Source organism: Bufo gargarizans, chromosome 1 (genome assembly GCF_014858855.1).
Source record: "Bufo gargarizans isolate SCDJY-AF-19 chromosome 1, ASM1485885v1, whole genome shotgun sequence".
Lineage (NCBI taxonomy): Eukaryota > Metazoa > Chordata > Amphibia > Anura > Bufonidae > Bufo > Bufo gargarizans.
Window position 1 is genome coordinate 67,013,945 of NC_058080.1, and position 24,068 is coordinate 67,038,012.

General features: G+C 45.6%; 1 protein-coding gene across 1 annotated transcript; it reads right to left on the reverse strand.

The window, feature by feature from the left end:
* Window positions 1–19,299: 19,299 nt before the first annotated feature.
* On the reverse strand, window positions 19,300–22,484 carry LOC122928221 (protein S100-P-like). The gene is made up of 2 exons (XM_044280876.1): window positions 22,273–22,484; window positions 19,300–19,494 (listed from the first exon to the last, which is right to left on the reverse strand). The coding sequence occupies exons 1-2, from the start codon at window positions 22,408–22,410 to the stop codon at window positions 19,360–19,362; spliced, it is 273 nt and encodes a 90-aa protein (XP_044136811.1). The 5' UTR covers window positions 22,411–22,484; the 3' UTR covers window positions 19,300–19,359.
* Window positions 22,485–24,068: the final 1,584 nt, after the last annotated feature.

Below are 24,068 nucleotides of genomic sequence, written 5' to 3' on the forward strand. Positions count from 1 at the left end.
CTATCCTTGTCCGTTATGCGGACAATAACAGGACGTGTTCTATCTTTTTGCGGAACGGAAATACAGACATATGTAAAACTGAATGCACACAGAGTAACTTCCTTTTTTTTTGTTGACCTATTAAAGTGAATGGTTCTGCATACGGTCCGCAAAAAAAATTGAACGGACACGGGAAGAAAATATGTTCATGTGCATGAGCCCTTAAGAGGTTAATATGCTTGTATACAGCACTCTGCTGACTTTGGAGTTTTCATTAGCTGTAAGCAACAATCATCCACATTAAAATAAATAAGTGCTTGAAATGGATGAATCTGTGTGTAATCTATACATATAAATAAGGAAGTATATATGTACAGTCCTGGTTTAAGACCACTTGAAAAATGGCAAAAAGTAATATTTTACATTGTTGGATCTTAACAAGGTTCCAAGTAGAGCTTCAACATGCAACAAGAAGAAATGAGAGTGAGACAAAAAAAAATTTGAGCATTCAATTAATTTAAATTAACGATTAAACTGAAACACGCTGTTTTTCAGCTGATCCAAATTTTAAGACTGATCCAAATTTTAAAAGGCCAAATCTGTTCAAAGATGTGGATTCATTGTCATTTTCTGTCAGGTAGTCACACGTTCTGATGGAAAAGACCAAAAAACTCTCTCTTTTTGAATGTGGTCGGGTGTCTCACAGCTCGCCATCGCTGCTGAGGTGGGACGCAGTAAGACAGTCATTTGGAATTTTTTAAATGATCCTGAGGGTTATGGAACAAAAAAGTCAAGTGGAAGACCCAAAAAAATGTCATCAGCACTGAGCCGGAGGATCCAATTGGCTGTCAATCAAGATACTGGACGATCCTCGACCCAAATTAAGGCCCTTACTGGTGCTGACTGCAGCCCCATAACCATCAGACGGCATCTGAGACTGAAGGGCTTCAAAAACAAAAATTTGCCCTGCGCTAAAAATCTAAAAGTCTTTCTCTTCATATCCCAACTGCCATACAAACGGTCACATGTCCCTTATCAGCCAATAGAAGCTCGCAGGCCCCTAGTCTCCACATACACACAGTTTTACTCTAGGTTTCCATAACAACCCAGCCATTTTTCTTCACTGCTGCAGGTCAGATTTAAAGGGGCAGGGCGCTATGCATGACACTGTTAAGGGAGTGGAGTGCTGTGGAGGTCACAGTTCAGGGGCAGGTAGGGTGCCATTCAAGCCACCCTCAAAAGACAGACTTAAAAACCCCACCCCCAGGACCCACTAAGCCACGCCCCCGCCCCCTCCCACTCCACAGCCGACGGGGTTTAAAGGGACACTGACAGGGCCAATAAGCATATTGAGGTATATATATGTCAGTACAGGTCTTATAATGGGTATTACAATCATATAAGTATCCCCCCTGTCCACATTATACATACAGTAAACTTTAAGTTTTATAACCTGCTCCAACGGTCTTCAATCTGCCCAAGGGGCGGCGTTTCACCTCTCTTGCGCCCAGCCAGCCTCTCCCAACTGCCGCTTTGAAGCGCCGCCCAGCTCATGAATATTTTCAGTTTGCTGGGCGGCTTCTGCGGTCCCCGCTCTGAAGCGCTGCGCTGAACAGTGCCCTGCGCATGCGCCGCATCTTGTGAAGTCGGGGACAGTAAGCGCCGCCCAGCGAAGTGAATATTGTTGAGCTGGGCGGCGCTTACTGTACCGGACTTCACAAGATCCGGCGCATGCGCCGGGCACTGTTAAGCGAAGCGCTTCAGAGCGGGGACCGCAGAAGCCACCCAGCAAACTGAATATTCATGAGCTGGGCGGCGCTTCAAAGCGGCAGTTGGGGAGGCTGGCTGGGCGCAAGAGAGGTTAAACGCCGCCCCTTGGGCAGATTGAAGACCGTTGGAGCAGGTTATAAAACGTAAAGTTTACTGTATGTACAGTATAATGTGGACAGGGGGGATACTTATATAATTGTAATACCCATTATAAGACCTGTAGTGCCATATATATATACCTCAATATGCTTATTGGCCCTGTCAGTGTCCCTTTAAACAAATTAAGGTAAAAATCTACTTCTGTCAGCTGCAGGGGTGAGAGGGAGGGTGATTTTTTCCCTTCAGCTCACGCTCACACAGTACTGCTGTCTGAGAGTGAGCTGTTAAAAAGAACATCCCTGTGTCCGTCCAGGTCCTGCGGCGAACGGAGGACAGGGAGTCTAAAAGCTGGACTGTCCTCTTTAAAACCGGACCTCTGGCCACCCTAGGGGCAGGCTGCTGTGGAGGTCACAGTTAAGGGGACGGTCCGCTATGGTGGTCAGTGTTAAGGGGCGGGGTGCTGTAGAGGTCACTGTTAAGGGGATGGGGTGTTGTGGTAATCACTGTTAAGGAAATGGGGCACTGTGGAGGTCACTAATAAAGGGGCGGCCACTGTGGAGGTCACTGTTAAGGGGCGGGATGCTGTCCAGGTTTCTGTTAAAGGGGCAGGCTGCTGTGGAGGTCACTGATAAGGGGGCGGGATGCTGTGAAGGTCACTGTTAAAGTGGCGGACATGGTGGAGGTCTCTGTTAAGGGGAAAGGAAACTATAACGGTCACCGTTAATGGGGCGGCCCGCTATGGTGGGGCAGGGTGCTGTATAGGTCACTGTTAAGGGGGCGTGTGTTGTGGAGGTCACATTTTAAGGGAACAGAGCTCTGTAGAGATCACTGTTAAGGGGGCGGGTTCTGTAAATGTTACTGTTAATGGTACAGGCCGCTGTGGAGATCACTGTTGAAGGGGCGGAGTACTGTAGATGTCACTGTTTTTGTGGATACTGTCGATATTTTTTAACGACACACACAAACATTAAATGAAATAGATGAAATCTACCCGTGCGAAGCCGGGTCCTTCTACTAGTCTATATATATAAAAAAGGACATATATATGTGTATATGTATGATCACTCAAAAACGCAACCATCAATTTCAACGAAACCTGGTATATACATCCCTTGCTACCTGGAAAGAAATCTTGTGGGGGTCACAGCTCTCTAGGACTTACCGTTCCAATACAAGCCTGCAAGTCTTTCTCTTCATCTCCCAACTGCCATACACAGGGTCACATGTCCCTTAGCGGCACTGTGGAATTGTGCATTGCACTCTGGGGCAATGAGGATGGCACATGGGGGCACTGGATTTCATTGGGGCACAGTGGATGACACATAGGCGAAATTGATGGCACAAGGGGGTAATGGATGGCACAATGGGGGAACTGGATGGCACAAGGGGGGCAATAGATGGCACAAGGGGGGCAATTGATGGCAAAAAAGGGGCACTGCATGGCACTAGGGGCACTGGATGGCACTGTTATGGGGCACAGTGGATGTCACTGTTATGGGGCACTGTGGATGTCACTGTTATGGAGGGCACTGAGGATGTCACTGTTATGTGGGCACTGTTACTGTCACTGTTATGGGGGCACTGTTACTGTCACTGTTATGGGAGCAATGTGGATGTCACTGTTATGGGGGCACTGTGGATGTCACTGTTATGAGGGGACTGTGGATGTCACTGTTATGAGGGGACTGTGGATGTCACTGTTATGAGCACTGAGTATAAGTAATAGGGCTCGTTCACAGAACTGTATCTGTTTTGCGGTCTGCAAGTGGTGGATCCACTATATAAGGTTACTGTCCGTGTGCGATTCACATTTTTTTGCAGTCCCATTGAGTTCTATGGGTTTTAAATCTGCATTATGAGGACCAGAATAGGACATGTTCTATCTTTCACAGAACTGACATATGGATGTGGAAAGCACAGGGACGTCATCAGTGTGTTTTTTACACCTGTATGTCAGTTCCAGTAAAGACAGAACATGTCCTATTCTGGTCCTCAAAATGAAGACCTCAAATTCCTGGAACTAAATGAGACTGCAAAAAATGTGGATCACAAAATGGATACGGTCGTGTGCACACCCTCGAGATAGTGAGGGAAGATCCTATGGACTGTCAGTGATGGGATTAGATACACAGCTCAGCAGGCTGTATCACACAGGATAGGATTAGATACAGATGTGTTTGGATACGCTTGCTGATTCAACTTGTTTTTCACACTCTGGAGATAGTGAGGAAAGAGCCTGCAGACGGTCAGTGACTCATTGGACTCCTTGCTTGAATTCCATACATTCCTCACTTCCATCTACCCAGAACTACAGTTTACCATTCACTACCATTCTGACTCAATCAATTTTCTAGACACAAATCAAATCAAATCAAATCAGCTTTATTGGCAGGACTAAATACATTTTAGCATTGCCAAAGCAAGTGGGAAATAATTGGGTAGGGTTGGGGGTGGGGACACGTCCAGGGTGGGGGTATAGGAGTCCATGGTATATCAGGCTCCTCTCAGTCTATGGCAGGCAGTAATATATTGTGCTGCTATGGCCGTTGTGTTCTCCTCTTCCCCCAGCAGTATGGAGAGTCTCTCTTCCTCCTCCATGGAAGTGAAGTCTGGGCAGAGATCAGACAGTCTCCTGAAGTGAGTCTCTCTCACTGCTGAGTATTTGGGGCACCGCAGCAGGAAATGAGCCTCATCCTCCACGGCCTCCTGGTCGCACTGCTGGCAGTCTGCTCTCCCTGGGCATGTTCCTCTGTCGATGACGCCCGGATTCAATGAGCAGGCTGTGGGCGCTCAGTCTGTACCGGCTCAGGATCTGTCGGTCTTTTGGATTGGGGAGTTTCTCCAGATATGGGGCCAGTTTGTACTCCCTCTGCAGGCTTTGGTATACTGTCAGCTTCTGGGATGTTCTTATGTCGTTCCTCCAGACGCTAATATACTCCTCTTTGTACTTGTGTATCGTCCTCTGGATTTCGCCCTTTGTCAGGCTATATTGGTTGGTGGCTTGGGCAGGCTGGGTTTGGGTGACTTGTTGCAGGGTGCTTTGTTTTTCTGGGGCTTCTTGGTGTAGCAAGGCTTTGTGATGGTAGGAGCTGGGACTGCTGCTATGCAGATGGGATCTGAATGATAGCGCCCTCTTCTGTACAGCAAAGTAGAGTGGGAATCTGCCCAGTTCTGCTCGACAGGCGCTGTTTGAGGTGCCCCTGTGGACCTGGAGAAAGTGTTTGCAGATGTGGCGAGGTTGGTTTCGCCAGTGTTTTGGAGGGGGCTGTTTACCAGCCTCCTGCCCTGGGATAATGGTCCCTTAAGTTATTGGGTCTTAAGGCACTTGGGACTGAGCCCTCTGTCCCTGGATTGCATCATTTGCCTTACTTGCTTGTATGAAGCACATGGTGAGAACAATAGACAGCGGCCATTTTAACTCACAGACACTGTTCTGACTTTTCAACACGGTGCTATCTTGCCTGTATTTGGTGCACAGAGACATCATTCAGTAGTTTGAAACTACCAAACAGGGGACACATTTATTAGTGACTATTTTCGGTATAACTTGTATTTTTCAGTGTAACTGTATCTTCCAAACTACTGAACGGATGTGGGTGAATTTTGGACATGTGGTTCACCCAGATCCCCCGGTTCCTAGGATATATTGGTTATGGGGTTATTGCATGTTTTGGGGTTCCTGTGATATGTTTTATAAAACTGTATTTCTCTGCCTTTGATAATTATATTCGTCATTGTGTTCAATGGTCATCATCGGCAGAGGGGAGGATTTTGTGTGGGTGTGTTTCTATTGTCCCATTGTGTGTTTAAATGGTGATGTCTGTCTTGTTGTCTCCACATGTGTATTGGTGATCTCCCTTTTGTCCTGAGAGATAATTGGATTGTCTTCGGTCGTCTCCGGGACAGAGAGGAGGAAACCATGATGCATTGTGGGGATATGTTGTATCTGTCCTGTGTCGCAGTCTCCCTTCTGGTCCCCTAGGGGGCGGGAACGATTGGTTGCTGTATTTACATTGCGTGTGTTGTGAATTACTGATTGGTTGGATTTCAAAACCCTGTGGGCAGTATTATGTTTGGTTTTTATCAATAAAAGAGGCTGTACTTGAAGTACAGTCAGAGCACTGCTTGACCCTCAACACGGAGCCTTGTCTCGTTATTGGGGGGATTCCATGTATGCTGTTGGAGACTGATTGCCAGGAGTGTAAGCCGACTGAATGCTTTTCCTGTTCGTCTGCTGACAGCTATTTGCGAGGTTCCAGTTTGGAGTGCTATTTTGTATCCAGTTCGGGAGGTTGGTGTTCTGCAGTAGCTGTGCCTGTCTCTCGGAAAGGGGCATATCGCCTAAACGGATTTTAACCCCTTGTCTGCTGAAACGGTCCGTTACATTGGTGGCAAGCAGCGGGATCGTTCCTACAGCCAGAAGGACAGCTACAGGAGACACCATTTCTTTGGATTCTACAATTTAAGGGCAACGCATGTCCCAGTACAGCGACCCTAAAAGCACCAGGATGGAACCAGCAGTGTTATACGAGGAGGAGGACCTGGATGGCCGGGATGCACTAAGGAAAGGCATCTGGTACCAGGCCCTGGATAATGTACAATACCAGCGAGGTGAGAGTCTCCCCAGTGAAGAGCAGCGGTTGCAGAAGCAAGTGGCCCTGCGGATGTCCTTCCTGGGAGAGCAGCCCCTGGAGGAATGGGTGAAGGAACTAGAGCACCGGGTATGGCAGGAGCTATGGCTGGAGGATGCCTACCAGGTGCTTTGGTGGTATGTGGCACAGTTTATACCCTGGACAGCTGAGCATGACAAGCCAGAGGGAGAGGAGTTTGATGGTCCTGGCTTGTTATGGAAGTCCTTTGCAGAGCCTGATTTCGGGAGCCCTGCACAGTCCAGACTTCAGGACATTTTCTATGAGAGGGAGGCTAGGCATGAATAGGATGACCCCCATGAGGTAGAGCAAGACCTGACTCACCTAGCAACCCTGGAGTGGGAACTGGAGCAGGACTACCGAGATCTCTTCCACTCCATTGGGAAGGCTCAGCAGGACAGCAAGAAGTCAGACCCAGGTCCAGAGCCCTTCAGCTGGGAGGATATTGTGGATGTTTACTGGGAAGAACCCCAGGTGGCCGGTGGAGATGGGACCGAGGTCTCTCCACCGGTCCTGCAGGGAATTGGGAGCCTAGTCTCCATTCCCCAGCGGCAGGCTGAGTTACAGGGGGCAGAGGTAGTTGTTCCTGCCCCCCAGCAGCAGCATGATTTTTTGGGAATTGGGAGCCGAGTCTCCATTCCCCAGCGGCAGGCGGAGTTACAGGGGGCAGAGACAGTCGGTCCTGTCCCCCAGCGGCAGAGTGTCCTACAGGGAATAGAGAGTCCAGTCTCCTTTCACCAGCAGCAGGACACTGTATTGGGAGTGGAGGCGGTCGGTCGCCCTCCCCAGCGGCTGTAAGTATGTATGGGAGAGGAGCTCGTTACCCCCTCTCCCCAGCGGCAGCTTAACGCACCAGGGGGAGACAGTAAGCCCCACAACTGTGCAGATGGGACCGTGGTCTCTGCACTTACAGAACAGGGGGTAGGGACAGTTGTTCCTGCCCCCCAGCAACCGGGCTGTTTAGCCAAAGGGGAGACAGTCGGTTTCCCCCTCCAACAACCAGACTCCAACCAGGCTTCTTCTTCCATGGTAGCGCTGGTACCAGGGCAGAGTCCCGCTGATCCCTGCCCACAAAGCAACCTCCACTCCAAGCCAGGGAGCAACTCAGAGACCGGAAGTACCAGCTAGAAATATAATCTTGGTGGATTCACTGGACAGAGACAGGCTACGAAATTCAGCAGGTCCAGTATTGGGTTGTGGGTGGGCTGCCAGACTAACTCAGGTACCGACCGGCGTGAGGTCAGGTATCTGGTTAGTCTTCCCTGGGGGGGGCGGGGGGGGGGGGAAGTGTGGCGAAACGAACCTCGCCACAGTGTTTTGGAGGGGGCTGTTTACCAGCCTCCTGCCCTGGGATTATGGTCCCTTAAGTTATTGGGTCTTAAGGCACTTGGGACTGAGCCCTCTGTCCCTGGATTGCATCATTTGCCTTACTTGCTTGGATGAAGCACATGGTGAGAACAATAGATAGCGGCCATTTTAACTCACAGACACTGTTCTGACTTTTCAACATGGTGCTATCTTGCCTGTATTTGGTGCACAGAGACATCATTCAGTAGTTTGAAACTACCAAACAGGGGACACATTTATTAGTGACTATTTTCGGTATAACTTGTATTTTTCAGTGTAACTGTATCTTCCAAACTACTGAACGGATGTGGGTGAATTTTGGACATGTGGTTCACCCAGATCCCCCGGTTCCTAGGATATATTGGTTATGGGGTTATTGCATGTTTTGGGGTTCCTGTGATATGTTTTATAAAACTGTATTTCTCTGCCTTTGATAATTATATTCGTCATTGTGTTCAATGGTCATCATCGGCAGAGGGGAGGATTTTGTGTGGGTGTGTTTCTATTGTCCCATTGTGTGTTTAAATGGTGATGTCTGTCTTGTTGTCTCCACATGTGTATCGGTGATCTCCCTTTTGTCCTGAGAGATAATTGGATTGTCTTCGGTCGTCTCCGGGACAGAGAGGAGGAAACCATGATGCATTGTGGGGATATGTTGTATCTGTCCTGTGTCACAGTCTCCCTTCTGGTCCCCTAGGGGGCGGGAACGATTGGTTGCTGTATTTACATTGTGTGTGTTGTGAATTACTGATTGGTTGGATTTCAAAACCCTGTGGGCAGTATTATGTTTGGTTTTTATCAATAAAAGAGGCTGTACTTGAAGTACAGTCAGAGCACTGCTTGACCCTCAACACAGAGCCTTGTCTCGTTATTGGGGGGATTCCATGTATGCTGTTGGAGACTGATTGCCAGGAGTGTAAGCCGACTGAATGCTTTTCCTGTTCGTCTGCTTGGAGTGCTATTTTGTATCCAGTTCGGGAGGTTGGTGTTCTGCAGTAGCTGTGCCTGTCTCTCGGAAAGGGGCATATCGCCTAAACGGATTTTAACCCCTTGTCTGCGGAAACGGTGCCGTTACAGCAGAGTTTTAGGTGGAATAGTTCTGTTGGCCCAGAGTCCCACTTTGCCCAGTCTGGGTATGTGTCTGGGCCCCAGACTTCGCTGCCATACAGAGGGATTGGGGCGATGATGGTGTCAAGGATTTTAAGCCAGATGGTCACTGGTTCTTTAAGGTGATACAGACGCCTTCTGATGGCATAGAAGATTTTGCTCGCCTTGTCTTTCAGTATTTCCATGGCTTTCTTAAAACTCCCTGATTGGCTGATTTCTAGGCCCAGGTAGGTGTAGCTGTCTGTTTCTGAAATTGGACAGTTGTTTAGCAGGAAGGGAGGACGCCCAGCTGCTTTTCGATTTCTTTTCTGGAACACCATGATGTTGGTTTTCTTTGGATTGATGGGCAGTGCCCACGTGTTACTGAACTTCTCCAGGATTTTCAGGTTATCATGGAGACCTTTCTCAGTTGGCGATAGTAGCAGAAGATCATCTGCATAAAGGAGAAATTTCACCTCAGTGTCATGGAGGGTGAGACCAGGTGCTGTGGAGGACTCCAGAGCCGCCGCCAGCTTATTGATGTAGATGTTAAACAGGGTTGAACTGAGGCTGCAACCCTGTCTGACTCCTCGGCTCTGCTGGAAATAAGCCGTTCTCCTCCCATTTACCTTCACGCTGCATCTGTTCTCAGTGTAGGAGCTTCTGTTGACATCATATGTTTTTCCTCCTATTCCGCTTTCAAGACGTTTCAGGAATAGGCCCGGATGCCACACTGAGTCAAAGGCCTTCTTAAAGTCCACAAAGCAGGCATAGATCTTTCCCTGCTTTGTATTGTGGACATGGCTCTTGATGAGGCTCTGCAGGGTGTAGATGTGGTCAGTGGTGCGGTGGTTTGGTATGAAGCCTGCTTGGCTTCTGCTGAGGATGTTGTGCTGGGTGAGGAAGCTGAGGATCCTCTTATTCAGGATACTGCTGAGGAGTTTTCCCAGGTTGCTGCTGACACATATCCCTCTATAGTTGGCTTGGTCATACCTGTCTCTGTATGGGGGTGATGATGCCCTGGTTCCAGCTCTGGGGGAAGTAGCCGGCACTCAGCACAACATTGTAGAGTTTTACTAATGCGGCCTGGATACCTGGCTGGCTGTATTTGATCATTTCTGGCTTTTTTACTCTTTATCATTGAGATCCTCTCTGTTATCTCCTGCAGCGTGATCGGTGTGTCTAGAGGGTTTTGGAAATCTTTGATTTTTTCCTCCATATCCTTCAGCTTTTTCGTGATTTCTTTTTGTTCTGGGCTTTGATCCTCCCTCGAAATGGCTTTGTACAGGTCCTTGAGGTACTGGAGCCAGATGTTGCCGTTTTGGATGTGGAGGTTAGTGTTCTTGCTGGTTCTGTCCATCTGCTTCCATAGTTCCCAGAAGCAGTTGTCCTGGAGAGCGTCTTGGAGTTGGAGGAGCTTTGTTGAGATGTTGCCTTGCTTTTTCTTTCTGAGGGTATTTTTGTATTGCCTTTGTATGTTGTTGTAGGCTTCCCTCAGACTGGGGTTGTTCGGATCTTGGTGTTTCCTATTTGAGGCCATTCTTAGCGCCTTCCTTATATCTTTACACTCCCGGTCAAACCAGCTGTTGGGTTGTTGCTTTTTTGGCCTTCTGTTGCATCTTTTGAGGTCAGACATTTCCGCCATGGTGCAAAGTATATTATTAAAGTCCCTTACCGCGAGATTTACTCCTTCTGGATTCAGCTCATATACTTTCCTATGGAAGTTATGGAGCATCTCCTGGATCTCTGTGCTGTTTATGGTCTCCATATACTTTGGGGCTGACATCTTGGACCATTTAAAAGATGGAGGTAGGCTGAAGAGGCCGGTCTGCTGAGGTGTTTGTGCTGGTAGTTTACTTGTGGATTTTATGTATAGGAGCAGTTGGTTGTGGTCTGACAGGTGTGTCTGTGGGATGATTATGAAGCTACTAACATTTTTGGGGTCCATATCTGTGATGGCATAGTCTACCACACTGTTGCCTACATGGGAGTTTAGGGTATATCTACCAAGAGAGTCTCCCTTGGTGCGGCCATTGAGAATATGAAGTCCGAGGCTTCGACATAAGTTCAGCAATGTTCTGCCACTTTTGTTTACTGTGCTGTCATAGCTGTTCCTCTCGGTGTGTACTGAGCTGTCACAGTCAGTGTCTGCTCCGAATATATAGACATTTCCGTCAGTTGTCAGGTAGTCTCTCTCCCTCCCTGTTCTTGCATTGAGGTCTCCAAAGATCAGAACATTGCCCAGGGCCTGGAAATGGGCGGTTTCCCTCTGTAGGATCTCAAAGCTGTCGGGATTGAAGTATGGAGACTCTGGTGGAGCTATGTATGCTGCACAGAGGTAGACGTCAGCCGGAGAGGTGAGGATGGAGCGGGCTATCCTTACCCAGATGAAGCTGTCTCCTCTCTTTACTGGTCTGATCTGCTCATGGAGCTCCTCTTTATACCAGACTAATATTCCTCCTGAGCTCCGGCCCAGCTTGACGTTTTTCTTTTTTAGAGCAGGGACAGAGATCTCCCTGTATCCGGTGGGCACCATGGATTTAGTCTCTGTTTTAGTCCACGTTTCTAGGAGGATCTGTCACTAAATTACCTACCGATCTACAGATTGTAACAGCCTGCTGCACTTCTCCAGTTTTCATTCTTCCAATACTAAAAAGTCTCTCCCACATTCTCAATTTGAACGGATACGCCGCATAGTTAAAACAGTCCCACTTCAACAAACCAGAATAACGGAAATGAAACAGCGATTTCTAGCGCAAGGATATCAACAACACATTCTTCAAGAAACAGTTAAACCTAGATCAGACAAACAGACAGGAGTAACTAATAGGATACCCTTTGCTCATACCTTTCACCCAAGTGCCAATAAGATAATTAATAGCATTAGGAATCACTGGCCCCTTCTACAAAAGGCCTATCCTGAAATTGCCGAGTTTAAAAACCCTATATTATCTTGCACGCGCCGTCCCAAGAATCTACGGGACCTAATTGTGAAGGCTGACATAGGCCCCTCTAAGACCACCCTGAGACAGACATTCACGCAGAAACCTAAGACAGGAACATTTCCATGTATACGTTGCCTCCAGTGCTCAAATGTATTAAAAGGACCTCAATTCTATCACCCTCAGTCAGGTAGAAGCTTTCCCATCCGTGGCTTCTTTACGTGTGAAACCAATTTCGTGGTATATCTATTAAAATGTCCCTGTGGTAAGATATACGTAGGAGAGACAACCCAAAAGATACGTGATCGTCTGTGCTAGCATAAATCAGACATCAGACAACAGAATCTACTACTTCCAGTACCAGCACACTTTAAGTCAGCAGGTCACAATCTATCACAATTAAAATATCAAGTGATTGAACAGGTGACACTGAGTCGGAGGGGAGGTGATAGAATCAAATTGTTAAAAATGAGGGAAGCATACTGGAGCCACACGCTTGATAGTCTGGAACCAAAGGGATTAAATAGGGAATATGAAATTCACAGCCTCATCTAAGTCATCAATTATGCACAATATGATGGACGGAGGTACAATATAAGGAACTATTCACCAATATCCTAATTTTTGGTATTCCGTACACCCCTGTCCCTGTCTTCCACTATATCTATATAATCTGGTATGTGATTTATATACCTCTATACCTTATACCGTATATCTATGCACGTGTTAGCATGTGGAAACATAACTTCCAATCACTGACAAGTATCTGGTGTTAGGTGTACGTTCCACCATCAAAATTAAGCGTAAGGAACGCTATGAAAATTAGATAAAACTAATACTTTATTGTTTCACAAAAAGAAGGGGGAAGGGGAGGGGAAACCTACAACCTATATTAAAATTCTAGAACACCACCTAACCACAAGTATGAGTCGGATCAAGATGGCGCATGAAACAGCATGGCGCGGTACCGCTCAAATGTGGATAGGGTCACTAGAAAGTCCACTACTGGAGCGTTAATAGAGGCTGCACCACTAGGCCAGCCGGCCATGATGGATAAACTCAGCCAGAAGTGTGCACCGTGATACTGACAAGGTGCTCTGCTCAAAAAACAGCTTGGTGTGCCCTGGACTAAATTTAATGAGCTAATCTATTGATAAACATCTGCCCGTATAAACCGACATTCGTATGCTGGATATAGAAGTGACAAAAACGGCGACTGTACATTAACCGGCACTGTGGTATTGGAGGAACCAGGGTGAAGATTATATGATGGTATATGGTCCAGTGTATTAATAACAGTATTGATTGCAAATAAGATGACGCGGCAGGGACGGGGGAGAGCCCTGTCACATCTCCGATTACAGGTGGTGCTTGTGGTGACTTGGCGAATATTCACAGGAACCCCTTAATGCCTACAAAGAGCTGCGTTCATTTAGTCCATATTATTAGAGTACAGGGATCAAGAAGAATCATGAAAAATCATGCCCTAATATTCCACCCGTTGCACTGCATATGGTAATTTAAAAGAAACCATATATGCAGGGATTCAGAGAAAACAAGCAAAAGAGTTGTACTCATTCAGTCCCTGAGGTTGGAGTGCATGCAAGCGGTAGATCCACTGTGTCTCTTTTTGTAATAGTCGCCTATCAAAGTCACCTCCTCTTGGGGATCTTCTCACCACCTCGACAGCCTGAAATTTAATCACATCCGCATTACCACCATGTAAAGTGGATATGTGTCTCGCAATGGGAGTATCAGCACCTTTGCAGATGTCATTAAGATGCTCTGTGATTCTTCTGCGGAATTCCCTAGTGGTTTTGCCCACATACTCTTTTCCACAAGTACAAGTGGCCAAATATACCAACCCCCTCGTCTTGCAATTGACAAAGGATCTGATGGTAAATGTCCGCTCAGTGACACTGCAATTAAATGCAGAGCCTAACTGGATGGCGGGACACGCCACGCACCCTCCACAACGGAAGGTCCCTTTGAGGTTGGTACTCAACCAAGTGGTAGTGGTAGGTGTCACGAACTATGGATCCGATCGCTCCGGATCCCACAGCTGTGACGTAGTGGTCTGTGACGGAGTCTGCGCACACACAGAGCCCTCACGTGACCGGGGTATTACCATTCGGCTAACACCCCCCACTACACTTTGGTAACTGCCACCACGTGGGTTCCCGGTCCACGAGTCGACTATCCGGGTCATTCACTATCACACAGATCAGTGGATGAACCGGATATCACTTGACCAACCGCAGTCAATCACCCCCAGCTACAATTCCTAAATGCAATTTAACTAACTACCTGGTAACGTCTCTTCAAAGGCAAGGTACATTGTTCAGCAGCTTAGAATATGGAAGACTTGGCTATTTAGATTTTATAATCTTTAATAAGCGGTAAAAAGCAGTGCATACAAATCTAATGAAAATGACTATAAATCTACAGAATAATAATAACAATATAAATAATCACGACAGTTCAAATGAAAGGGAAAAAGATGAAAGAATACTTAGTTTCTCTGGAGGGTTTCAGATGGTCGTTCATATGTCCTTTTTGAATCCTTGCAAACGCCTTTTCAGTATGTATCAGGGGAGACCCTCAAAGTTCTTCTGATACAGGGATATGCTGTCAATGTCCAATTAAGTGTCTGGTGATGTTCCATGGGTCTCTCTCCTCTGTCCTTGTGCATGGATTTTTATGAACTCTCCCATGGGCAGGAGACTTACTCCTGTCAGCCAATGGCAGCAGAGTGACTGTGAAGCTTAGGGATTGGCCCCCAAGTGTTTTATGACCCCATCAAAGTTCAGTTCCTACAATGAGGATTATACTTAAGCTCGTATCTCCCTGATACATCGGCATATTTTTATACAGAATACATATTTGCGATCCTTATTTATTTACCTACAGAATGAGACCACACACGGTAATGCTGGGACCTGTAGTTCTTCTACCACCCATAGGTCAGCTACGGAATCACATCCTCTAGTCATATTTGATACCCAATTAACCACAATACTCTATAGAGCCTGGATCTGGTGTCAGAAAGGGCATAAGTTGATTCATAAATGAAATATGAAAATGGACTGGTTTTATGCCCAGAGCTAATTAAGGGCTATTAGCTCTCCTCAAACCAGACCTGGAAATTAATGACGTCACGCTCCAGCCAGGCTTGACAGCGAGCTGATCTTATCTTAAAGAACAGGATGAGCTGGGCCTGGTATAGCTTTTATGACCTTTTATAGCCGGCCTCAAAGAGTAGTGGTAATAAAAGTGTCCATCTATATCATAGGTGACCCAGGCTTCGGGAAGATGAGAGTTCACAGTTTTTTTTTTACATATGCCAGAAGCATATAAGATGGCTACCCAGAGGAATTATGTATGTATGCCGGCACAGTAGGGGCCTGAAAGAAGCTGTGGACCAGACGATCTCTCAAATTGCGTCCACATCTATACGTTATAAGAGGTGTATCGCCTACCATATGTGCAATATCGGGGTCCGATTTTAAAATCCCCCAGTAGGTCGTCAGTAACTCTCTTACTGTATTATTTGCTTCATCATAAGTGGCCACAATGCGCAGTTGTTCTGATTCAGATGGTCCTGATTTAGATGTGAGCAAGGTATCCCGATTCAAGGCCAGCGAGTGTTGGTAAGCCTTACCTAACACATGTTGCGGGTACCCCCTGCTTCTAAATCTGGTCTGTAAGTCATTTGACGCCATTCTAAAATCAGACATACTGAAACAATTGCGCTTTACTCAAAAGTATTGGCCTTTAGGAATTCCCCTCTTCAGGGGCAACGGGTGGCAACTGTCCCACCTAAGGAGACTATTCGTGGCAGTCTCCTTACGAAATAGCTGTGTACCAATGTTGCCATTCGTGTCCCTGAAGATAGTCAGATCAAGGAACGTGATTTGTGATTCCTGGATCTCTGATGTAAAGAAAAGTCCCATCGTGTTATAATTCAGGTCCGTAACAAAGCTATTAAAATCATCTACACTTCCTGACCACAAAATCAGCACATCATCGATGTAACGTAACCACAAATTAATGTGGTCAGCCCATCTCTGGTTGTTCCCACCAGCCCAGGTAGAGATTAGCGAAGGTGGGGGCACATGGGCTCCCCATCGCCACTCCCCTGAGCTGGTGGTACATACGGTGATCAAAAATAAAAAAGTTGTGTTCAATAATGAATTTCATCAGTTCAAGAACAAATTCGTTATGCTGCCAGCAATGGATGCCACGTTGGTTTAAAAATGAGGCCACAACTCCACACCCTTTTTCGTGAGGTATGGAGCTGTAAAGGGCCTCCACATCCAGACTGGCCAGCATGACGTTCTCACCAATATGGATCCCCTCCAATTTTTTAATCACATCCATAGAATCACGTACATACGAGGATAGGGCCACCGCAAACGGTCGCAGAATCCTATCCACGTATGTACTGATTGGATGTGTCAGACTCCCAGTCCCAGAGACGATAGGACGTCCCTTTAATGGTGCAAGCCCCTTGTGTACCTTGGGCAATCCGTAAAAACAAGGGATCTGGGGATGTTTGGGGAACAAAAAATCTAACTCCGTCCGACTGATCAGGTCATGATCCTGTGCTACATCCAGAAGACTCTTCAATTTTTTCCTAAATATTTCAATTGGATTTGTCTCTAGCACACGATAACATGAATTGTCACTAAGAATGCTGAGGCACATGGCCTTATACTGTTCACAATTCATTACAACAATGTTACTTCCCTTGTCAGATGGTTTAATGACAAGGGAATTATCACGCTCCAGAGAGAGTGGGGACAAACTCATGCTTCATGCATGCGACTTGTATTACGCCCACACTGCAGCTGAGGTCTGTGGCATCCCAGCCCTCTGCAGTTGATGAGCAGTTGCTATCAAGCCATTATTTGCTCAATCCAGCTAAGTCTAGTGTCCCTTGATTCGTGCTTGTAGGGCCAGCACTCAGACATCTGGTTCACCACTGAACAGATGGTTCTTATGAGGTCGGTTTATACGGGCAGATGTTTATCAATGGATTAGCTCATTAAATCTAGTCCAGTGCTTGCTAACAGTGGGGGGTGTTAAGAGGTGCACCTAAGAGGTTCATCCTTAGCCATGCTTTCCAGCCTGAAGGGCATCCTCTAAAGTCATTAGGTCAATGGATACTTTCCCCCCAGTTTGGAGCACACATGAAGGTACAGTAATTAGAAATAGGTGGGGATAGTATTCAAAGGCCTGGGGGAAAGGTATACTTCCAGATATCTGAGGAAGCCATCACGACATTATCAGCATTGTCTGTGTCTAGCCTACATCATCCAAGGTCCCCTGAAGAACCAGACATCATAGACACTGAAGAAACGCGTTGGAACAATAATATAGGAGGTCTGGTACCAAATTGAGCGTAGAAAAAGCGATTCTTGAGGGTTTAGCCACCGAGAAGTGGGGTTGCCCCTTTCGGGGCAGGTGCTCCGCTTGTAGGTAGGGGTAGATAAGGGAGTAACTAGGTACAGGTACCTGGCTCCAAATATAACAGATATGACCCCACTTCTAGGGAGGCACCCTGAAAAGGACCATGGGATTTCGGATGGAATGAGAGGAATCCTATGAACATTATGAATATTGTTTTAGTCACGAACCACTACTGGTGCAGGAAGATTGAAGAAGGTGAAATCGTGAGTAATGATGGGCTGGGCAGAGATTATACCCATGCCCCACCAAAGTTTTCGGACACTAATAATAACTCTTATTGGAATATTGATACAGTTGTATATTTATAGGGAATATTAGTTAATAATGTGGGGTTTTAAAAAAAAACAGTAAAAGTTATCTCTTATATATATAAAATTGAGTTTCTGTCTGTCTGTCTGTTCTTTATGCGCGACCAAACGACTGGATTGATCTTCACCAAATTTGGCACACAGGTACATCAGTTGTCCAGGAAGGTTTTAGACCGGGTTTCTAGACTCAGCTCTCTAGGACGTAACGTTTCTGAGATATTCCCCAAAAATTACCTGCATTAGCCATTAGAAGCCAGCAAGCCTTTCACTTAAATCCGAACTGCCATTTACACAGTCACATGTCCCTTATTAGCCAATAGAAGCTTCCAGGTCCTACGCCAGGTTGCCATAACAACTGATCACAGGTTTTAGCAGTTCGTAGGTCTGTCACAGTCATATTGTTGTTTGACCGTGACGCTGTTGCCGTGCAGACTTGTTGCTGGTGGCAACGTGTAGTTATCCCATCATGCCCTGCTGTAGGCTGATAGCTGTAGGCAGACAGGGCATGCTGAGATTTGTAGTTTTGCAACAGCTGGAGAGCCGCAGTTTGCCATCCCTGATTTAGATGAAATGCATTGGTAAACTAATTTGCCCTGGGCCCACATTAACCACTTCACTATTTTAAACCACATAATTATATAACTATGTCTAATGTTAACCACAAAATTATCCTTGGCCTTCAGGAATATTGAATATTATCAGGATAGGTCATCAATATCTGATTGGTGGTGGTCTGACACTCCGAATCCCAGCCGATCAGCGGTTCTGCAGTACTGTAGGTCCAGCTCCAGAACAACAGCTTTGTCCATTGTGGGATGTTTAATGCTGCACTGATCCCATTCAATTCAATAGCTAAATAAATAGCTCCATCCACTACCCACAGTGAATGGTGCTGACTGGTAAATGACAAATAGATGATTGGTTGGGTTGCAGGGTTTGTGTGTCGCCCCCCCCCCCCCCTAATCTAATCTTGATGCCTAATCCTGAAGAGTGACCATCAATATCCGTAAGAGGACCAGAGAACACCTTTAAAATGATCAACCCTATAAACAGCTTCCTAGTACGGTTGATCATGTTGAATGCAATGAGCCATATCTTGTTGCAATTGGTATTACCACTGCAGGGAAATTATTATTTTTATTCATCTGCAAATGAGCCCTCAGAGCACCACTTCACCTCTGCCACTCCCCTTTTTTATCCCCCTCCAAGTGAGAATTACAAGGCTAAGCAGCGTCACCTCTCTGAAGCTTGGTCCCAAAATCTTGCGCATACGCCAGCGGCAGTACTAGTGGGACCACTCTGAGAATTGAACTGCTCTGAGATTTTTACTCTGAGAATTGCCCTCAGCGCATGCACGAAATTTTGAGGTCAGGCACTTAACTGGTGAGGGTGACTGGCCCTTTTAATCTTACTGAGAGAGTGTGGCAATGGGGAGAGGAAGAATTAGAAATGGTCCTCCGAGGGGCTAGGCCAATCCCTCAGTGCCCCAAGCATCTCTTTTGCATATAAATAATAATAGTCAGTTCTAGGTTTAGTAGAGTTGACCATGGTAACAGATACACTTTAATCCACACCCATTCTAAACCATCATGTATCATATATGTCCATATCAACCTGTTCATAACCCTACAAAAAAAAAGAAACAAATGGAATATACTGAACTTTTATTCAAAGCCAGATTGATTGAAATAATTATTTTTTAGACGTTTATTGAAATCTTTTGTGCCTCAGTAAGGTGAGCGCACCAACAAATGTCATAAATTCCTGAAAATCCACTTGAGACTCTCCATTTTTATCCAGGTCCTTTAGAAGCTGGCCCCGCTCGTCTTTACCTTTCGCATTCTAGACCAAAAAATATAGAAAATGAATTAGAATCAGAGTAGCTCCTTGGTTCTTTGTACAATTGAAATAGTCAAGAAGGAACCGATAAACATGAACATTTACATAACAAAGACCTTAAAATGCGAAAATTAGAAATTTAGAAAATTCCCCTTACGCTACATGTCACCAGCATTAGACTCCAAAGATAGCCATATACCGACAATTTCAACCAAAATGATCATCTGGTGAAATTTAACAACGAACTATTGTTTTAATTGACCGAAGTGAGACCATCATTATCTGAAAGAAGTCAGCCATGTTTGAAATTTTCGTCTGATACTTAGATGAAAGATCTTTTGTAAGAAAGATTGTTCATGGACAAAACATCTTTTTTCCCGAAAATTTCCCAGAATTTTATTTTGTCCATTTCCCGGTTTAATTGAACACATATGACCAGTATGAACAAGTATAACTGCCAGTATGGACTAAAATGTTTATGACCTGCAGGAAGCAGACAGCTCTGTTCAAAGTGTAGTGTTTGTGCTGGGTTACGGCAGCTCAGTTTCACTTCAATGGAAGATGGGTTGCAGTAACCCGACATGGCCACTACACTTTGAACGGAGCTCTCTACTTCCTGCTCCATTCAAGCGCTAGTTCCAGCACCTGAGGCTGCAGGGAACAGCTGATTGGTGGAGGTGCAGGGTGTCAGACCCCCACCCATCAAATATTATTAACTTATTCTGAGAATAGATCATCAATATCTGGAGCTTGGTAAACCTCTTTAAAAGAAATATACTATTTAAAAAAATAATTAAAATTCTACAGCAAAGTTGAAATCTTATACATATTTGAGGAAATGCTGCTAAACAAAGGCTGCCTTTGTAGGACTCAGTTCTCAGTAGCCTTGAATTCTATGTATTAAATAATGAGAGAAAAGTACACAAATGCCTCATTTAGCATGTAGCATGGAGGTAGTACACATGCACTATTCAGTGCTGTCTCCTGCAGGAATGCAGGGATGAGATCATAGCATTAGCAGTGGATGTGCGATTCATTTCTTCTTTTCTCACATTATTTAATGCATAGAATTCTGTCCCTGGATCTGCACTCCTTCCACTAGCCAGGTGATTTTAATTAGCCCAGTATTCTGTAGTAGGGGTTAAATTAGCCTATCATGCTCTCAGTTGGAGTTCCTGTGAGCTTCAGAGCAGGTGAGCTTTGACAACTGTTCACATGGTGCGGTGCTGCACGGGGGCCACTGTGCTGTTTTTCTGGCTGGTTGGTGGGGCCCAGAGCTAGGAATGGCATGGTCAGGCAGCAGGGGTGCTGTTTGGCCACTGGGTCCCGCCGCCGGCTGGGATGGCGCCGCAGCGCTGGTGGTTGCCGTGCAGCGCTGCACCAATTTTAGGTTAGGACCCACTCATAGAGGCAACCTTGGCGTGGTGAGTGGGCTTATTGCCTTTTGATCAAAATGTACACAAATGCCTCATTTAGCATGTAGCATGGAGGTGGTTCACATGCGCTATTCAGTGCTGATTCCTGCAGGAACCCAAGGATGAGATCATAGCATTAGCAGTGTATGTGCGATTCATTTCTTCTTTTCTCACATTATTAATTTCTCAGTAGCCTTGGACCAGCTTGTTCTCTGCTCAGTTTTTTCCACTAAAAACAGGAACAGATCCCCAAGAAGGGAACATATCAGAACTTTACAAAAGAAAGGGGTTTGGGAAATGTTTCCTTGTTCTATGGGAACTGTTCTAGTTTAGTAGAAAGCTCTGAGGCTTAGTGATTAGCACTACTGCCTGGTGGCACTGAGGGTCCTCTTCGACTGCCCGGACAGAACAAGCACCAATTGGCTATAAACACATTAATCGGCCATACTTACCAACCATTCTGTTGGTAATATCGGGACATGTAAGCCACGCCCCCTGGAATACACCGGCTCCACCTGGGAGCACCCACTTATGGGCAAACTTTTCGTTAATCTCACCCATTTTTATCCCGGGACTGTGGGAATTTGCCAGGACTGTGTCTAAATATCAGAGACAGTTCTGCCAAATTCAGGACAGACTCTTTCATCGGTTGGTTGGGAGCACTATGAAGATGCTGCCATACGTTGCAGCGGTGCTGCATTTTTGATGTGGCAAAAAATGCATAAAAATAATGCAGTTTTTGCAACAATGTAACGGCTTCTATGTTGCAAATCGCACACAGCAGGAGATCTCTGGATCCACGTGAGGTCCAGGACTGGTTCTAGATTTTTTATAAAGAGGTTGTACTAGATTATGTATGATTTTCATTTTTTACAGTATTCATTGGATAATCCCTTTAAAGGATGCAAAAAGTGACTGGAAAAGTGCTATATGGCAGAAGGTTCCAAACTGTGGCTTTAAAATTCTAAAATTTACAAAAAATAAATAAATTTAAAATAAATAGAAAACACTATATTTCCATCAGCTGGACACTGAGGTACAGTTTCAGCATATAGCAGGTTATAGGTAACTTATAATAGATCGGCACGGTGCTTAAACGTACGGTAATACGACCCTGATACTGAACCCTATACATGAGGTTGTAGAATGCTCCGCCAGTCATAGTATATAGACTGCTATAAACTCCAATTTGTATTCTGTTGATGGGTTCCTTCCTGAGCCATCACCCCTTCTATCCTGCAGCCGCCAGGAGACATTCTGTCACTATGGGATTGCTATTTTTGCGTTTCCCGATTATCTTCTAAAGTATAATATAGATAATGGGTGATAGCTGTATACTTCTACTGTATGTAAGGCATCATCTTACCTTCATGAGTCCAGGCAGTTCCTTCTCCATCATAGTCTTCAATTCCCCTTTGGATAAAGTGTCTTTATTGCCCTCAGTAGAGGCATATTGGTCAAAGACATTGATGAGTTGTTCGATTGCGGCTATCAGCTCACCCATGTTTGGATGGGATTTGAGTGTCTCGGCTTCTCCAGGCAGCTGCTAAAGGCACAGTGAAGTACAAGGGACGGAGCTCCTGCTTATATACAGATCGTGGCTTTGTGCTCAGGGCAAATATTTCTCAATAAGTAAATATTCTACAGGGTGTAACCTTCATACAACCTGTAATTGACTATCTCTGCAAGCATGCCCGACTGGTGGCTCAAAAAGCCTCCATCCTTGAATGCTGAAGAAAAGTTACCATCCCCTGAGAGAGAAATTAGTACAGAATATAAAGACTGTGCGGCACCAAAATGAAGGATTGCTGGAAGACAGACAGTGGGGGTCATTTATTAAAGCCTGTCTGGCGAAAAAATAGTTGCAAGGGGTATTTTTGCAACTATTTTAATGTTGCACAGGCATTTTTACGGCAAGTACAACAGATGGGTGGGATTAAGATGCGTTCGGGGCCTCGTCAGGGCCAGAACTTCAGCTCTGGCAAATTTACTACTTTTTCATCTGGAAACAGGCGGTAAAGTAGACAAAAAACTACATCTGCCAGGAGCTGGCGTAGTGTTTCAGACAGGCGAATGGACTGCCATATATGTGCCTAATTTATGACGAGGTGCATGCATTGTCATAAATTAGCCATATACTACTAAGCAGGGGTGACAACTAAGACCGACATAAAAAGCCATCTTAGTAAATGTCCCCAGTAAGTGCAAATCCCGCCCAACTGCCGACCATGGCGTAAATCCAGCCTGTAAATAGATATTGGTGCACGTCAAGTTAAAAAAAAGGACTTGTGACTATTTTTGCAACTAAATACTTGACCCCCATTGTGTACGTATCTTGTAGAGACTGAACTGAAATTATCATTGGTTATGAACTGCCTAAATTTCCTCAGTAAAGGAACTGTTTGCTGTTCAACAAAACCGGCCACATCACTGCCATCACCTTCACTGCTCCACGACTGCATACTTACCAACATCTCAGTTGGTAAAATCGGGGAATATATGCACCACCCATGAACAGAAGGACACGTACATTTATTGGCGGGGTTTGTAGTGTCCTGCCCATTTTCGGCCTGGGACAGCGCAAATTTGCCTGGACTGTCTCTGAAAATTAGGGACAGTCCTGGCAAATTCAGGACAGTTGGCAACTATGCGATTACATGGCCCCAGGGAGCGTTAGATTGAGGACAGCCACAGTGAACCACTACAACTCCTATAATTGCCACAACTACCACTCCTCTTCTCCCGGCTCTCCACCTCCTCGGCTCACTAAACTACATGCTACAAATAATATCGATAGGAACATTACTACTTAGCTACTGCTATAATGTAATTACCTATGCTATCCATAATTCAGGCTCTCCAATACATTGCTATATTACCAGCTCTGTTTTTGTGTGATTTTTGTATTTCAGCCTGTAGGTGTCGCTGTTTCCACTGCTGATGAATGAAAGCTGGTTGTAAATCAATGAAAAACATTAGGGGTCATTTACAAAGACCAGCTTATTACGCCAATATTTATTTCCTGGCAAAGAAAGTGCCTTATTTATGACAAGGCATCGTCATAAATTAGGCTCAGTGCCAGCAGTCCGTGTACCTGGAGTAATAAAGACTACAGCCCCTGACTGAGTAGATTTTACTCCTCTTTCATGCCTGTTTCCAGGA

Bases quoted from the DNA above. Each gene is read 5' to 3' on its own strand.
- LOC122928221 (XM_044280876.1), bottom strand. From the start codon at position 22,410: ATGGGTGAGCTGATAGCCGCAATCGAACAACTCATCAATGTCTTTGAC. The intron at 19,495-22,272 runs GTAAGATGATGC...TTTTTGGTCTAG, and splicing joins AACTGCCTGGACTCATGAAG to AATGCGAAAGGTAAAGACGA.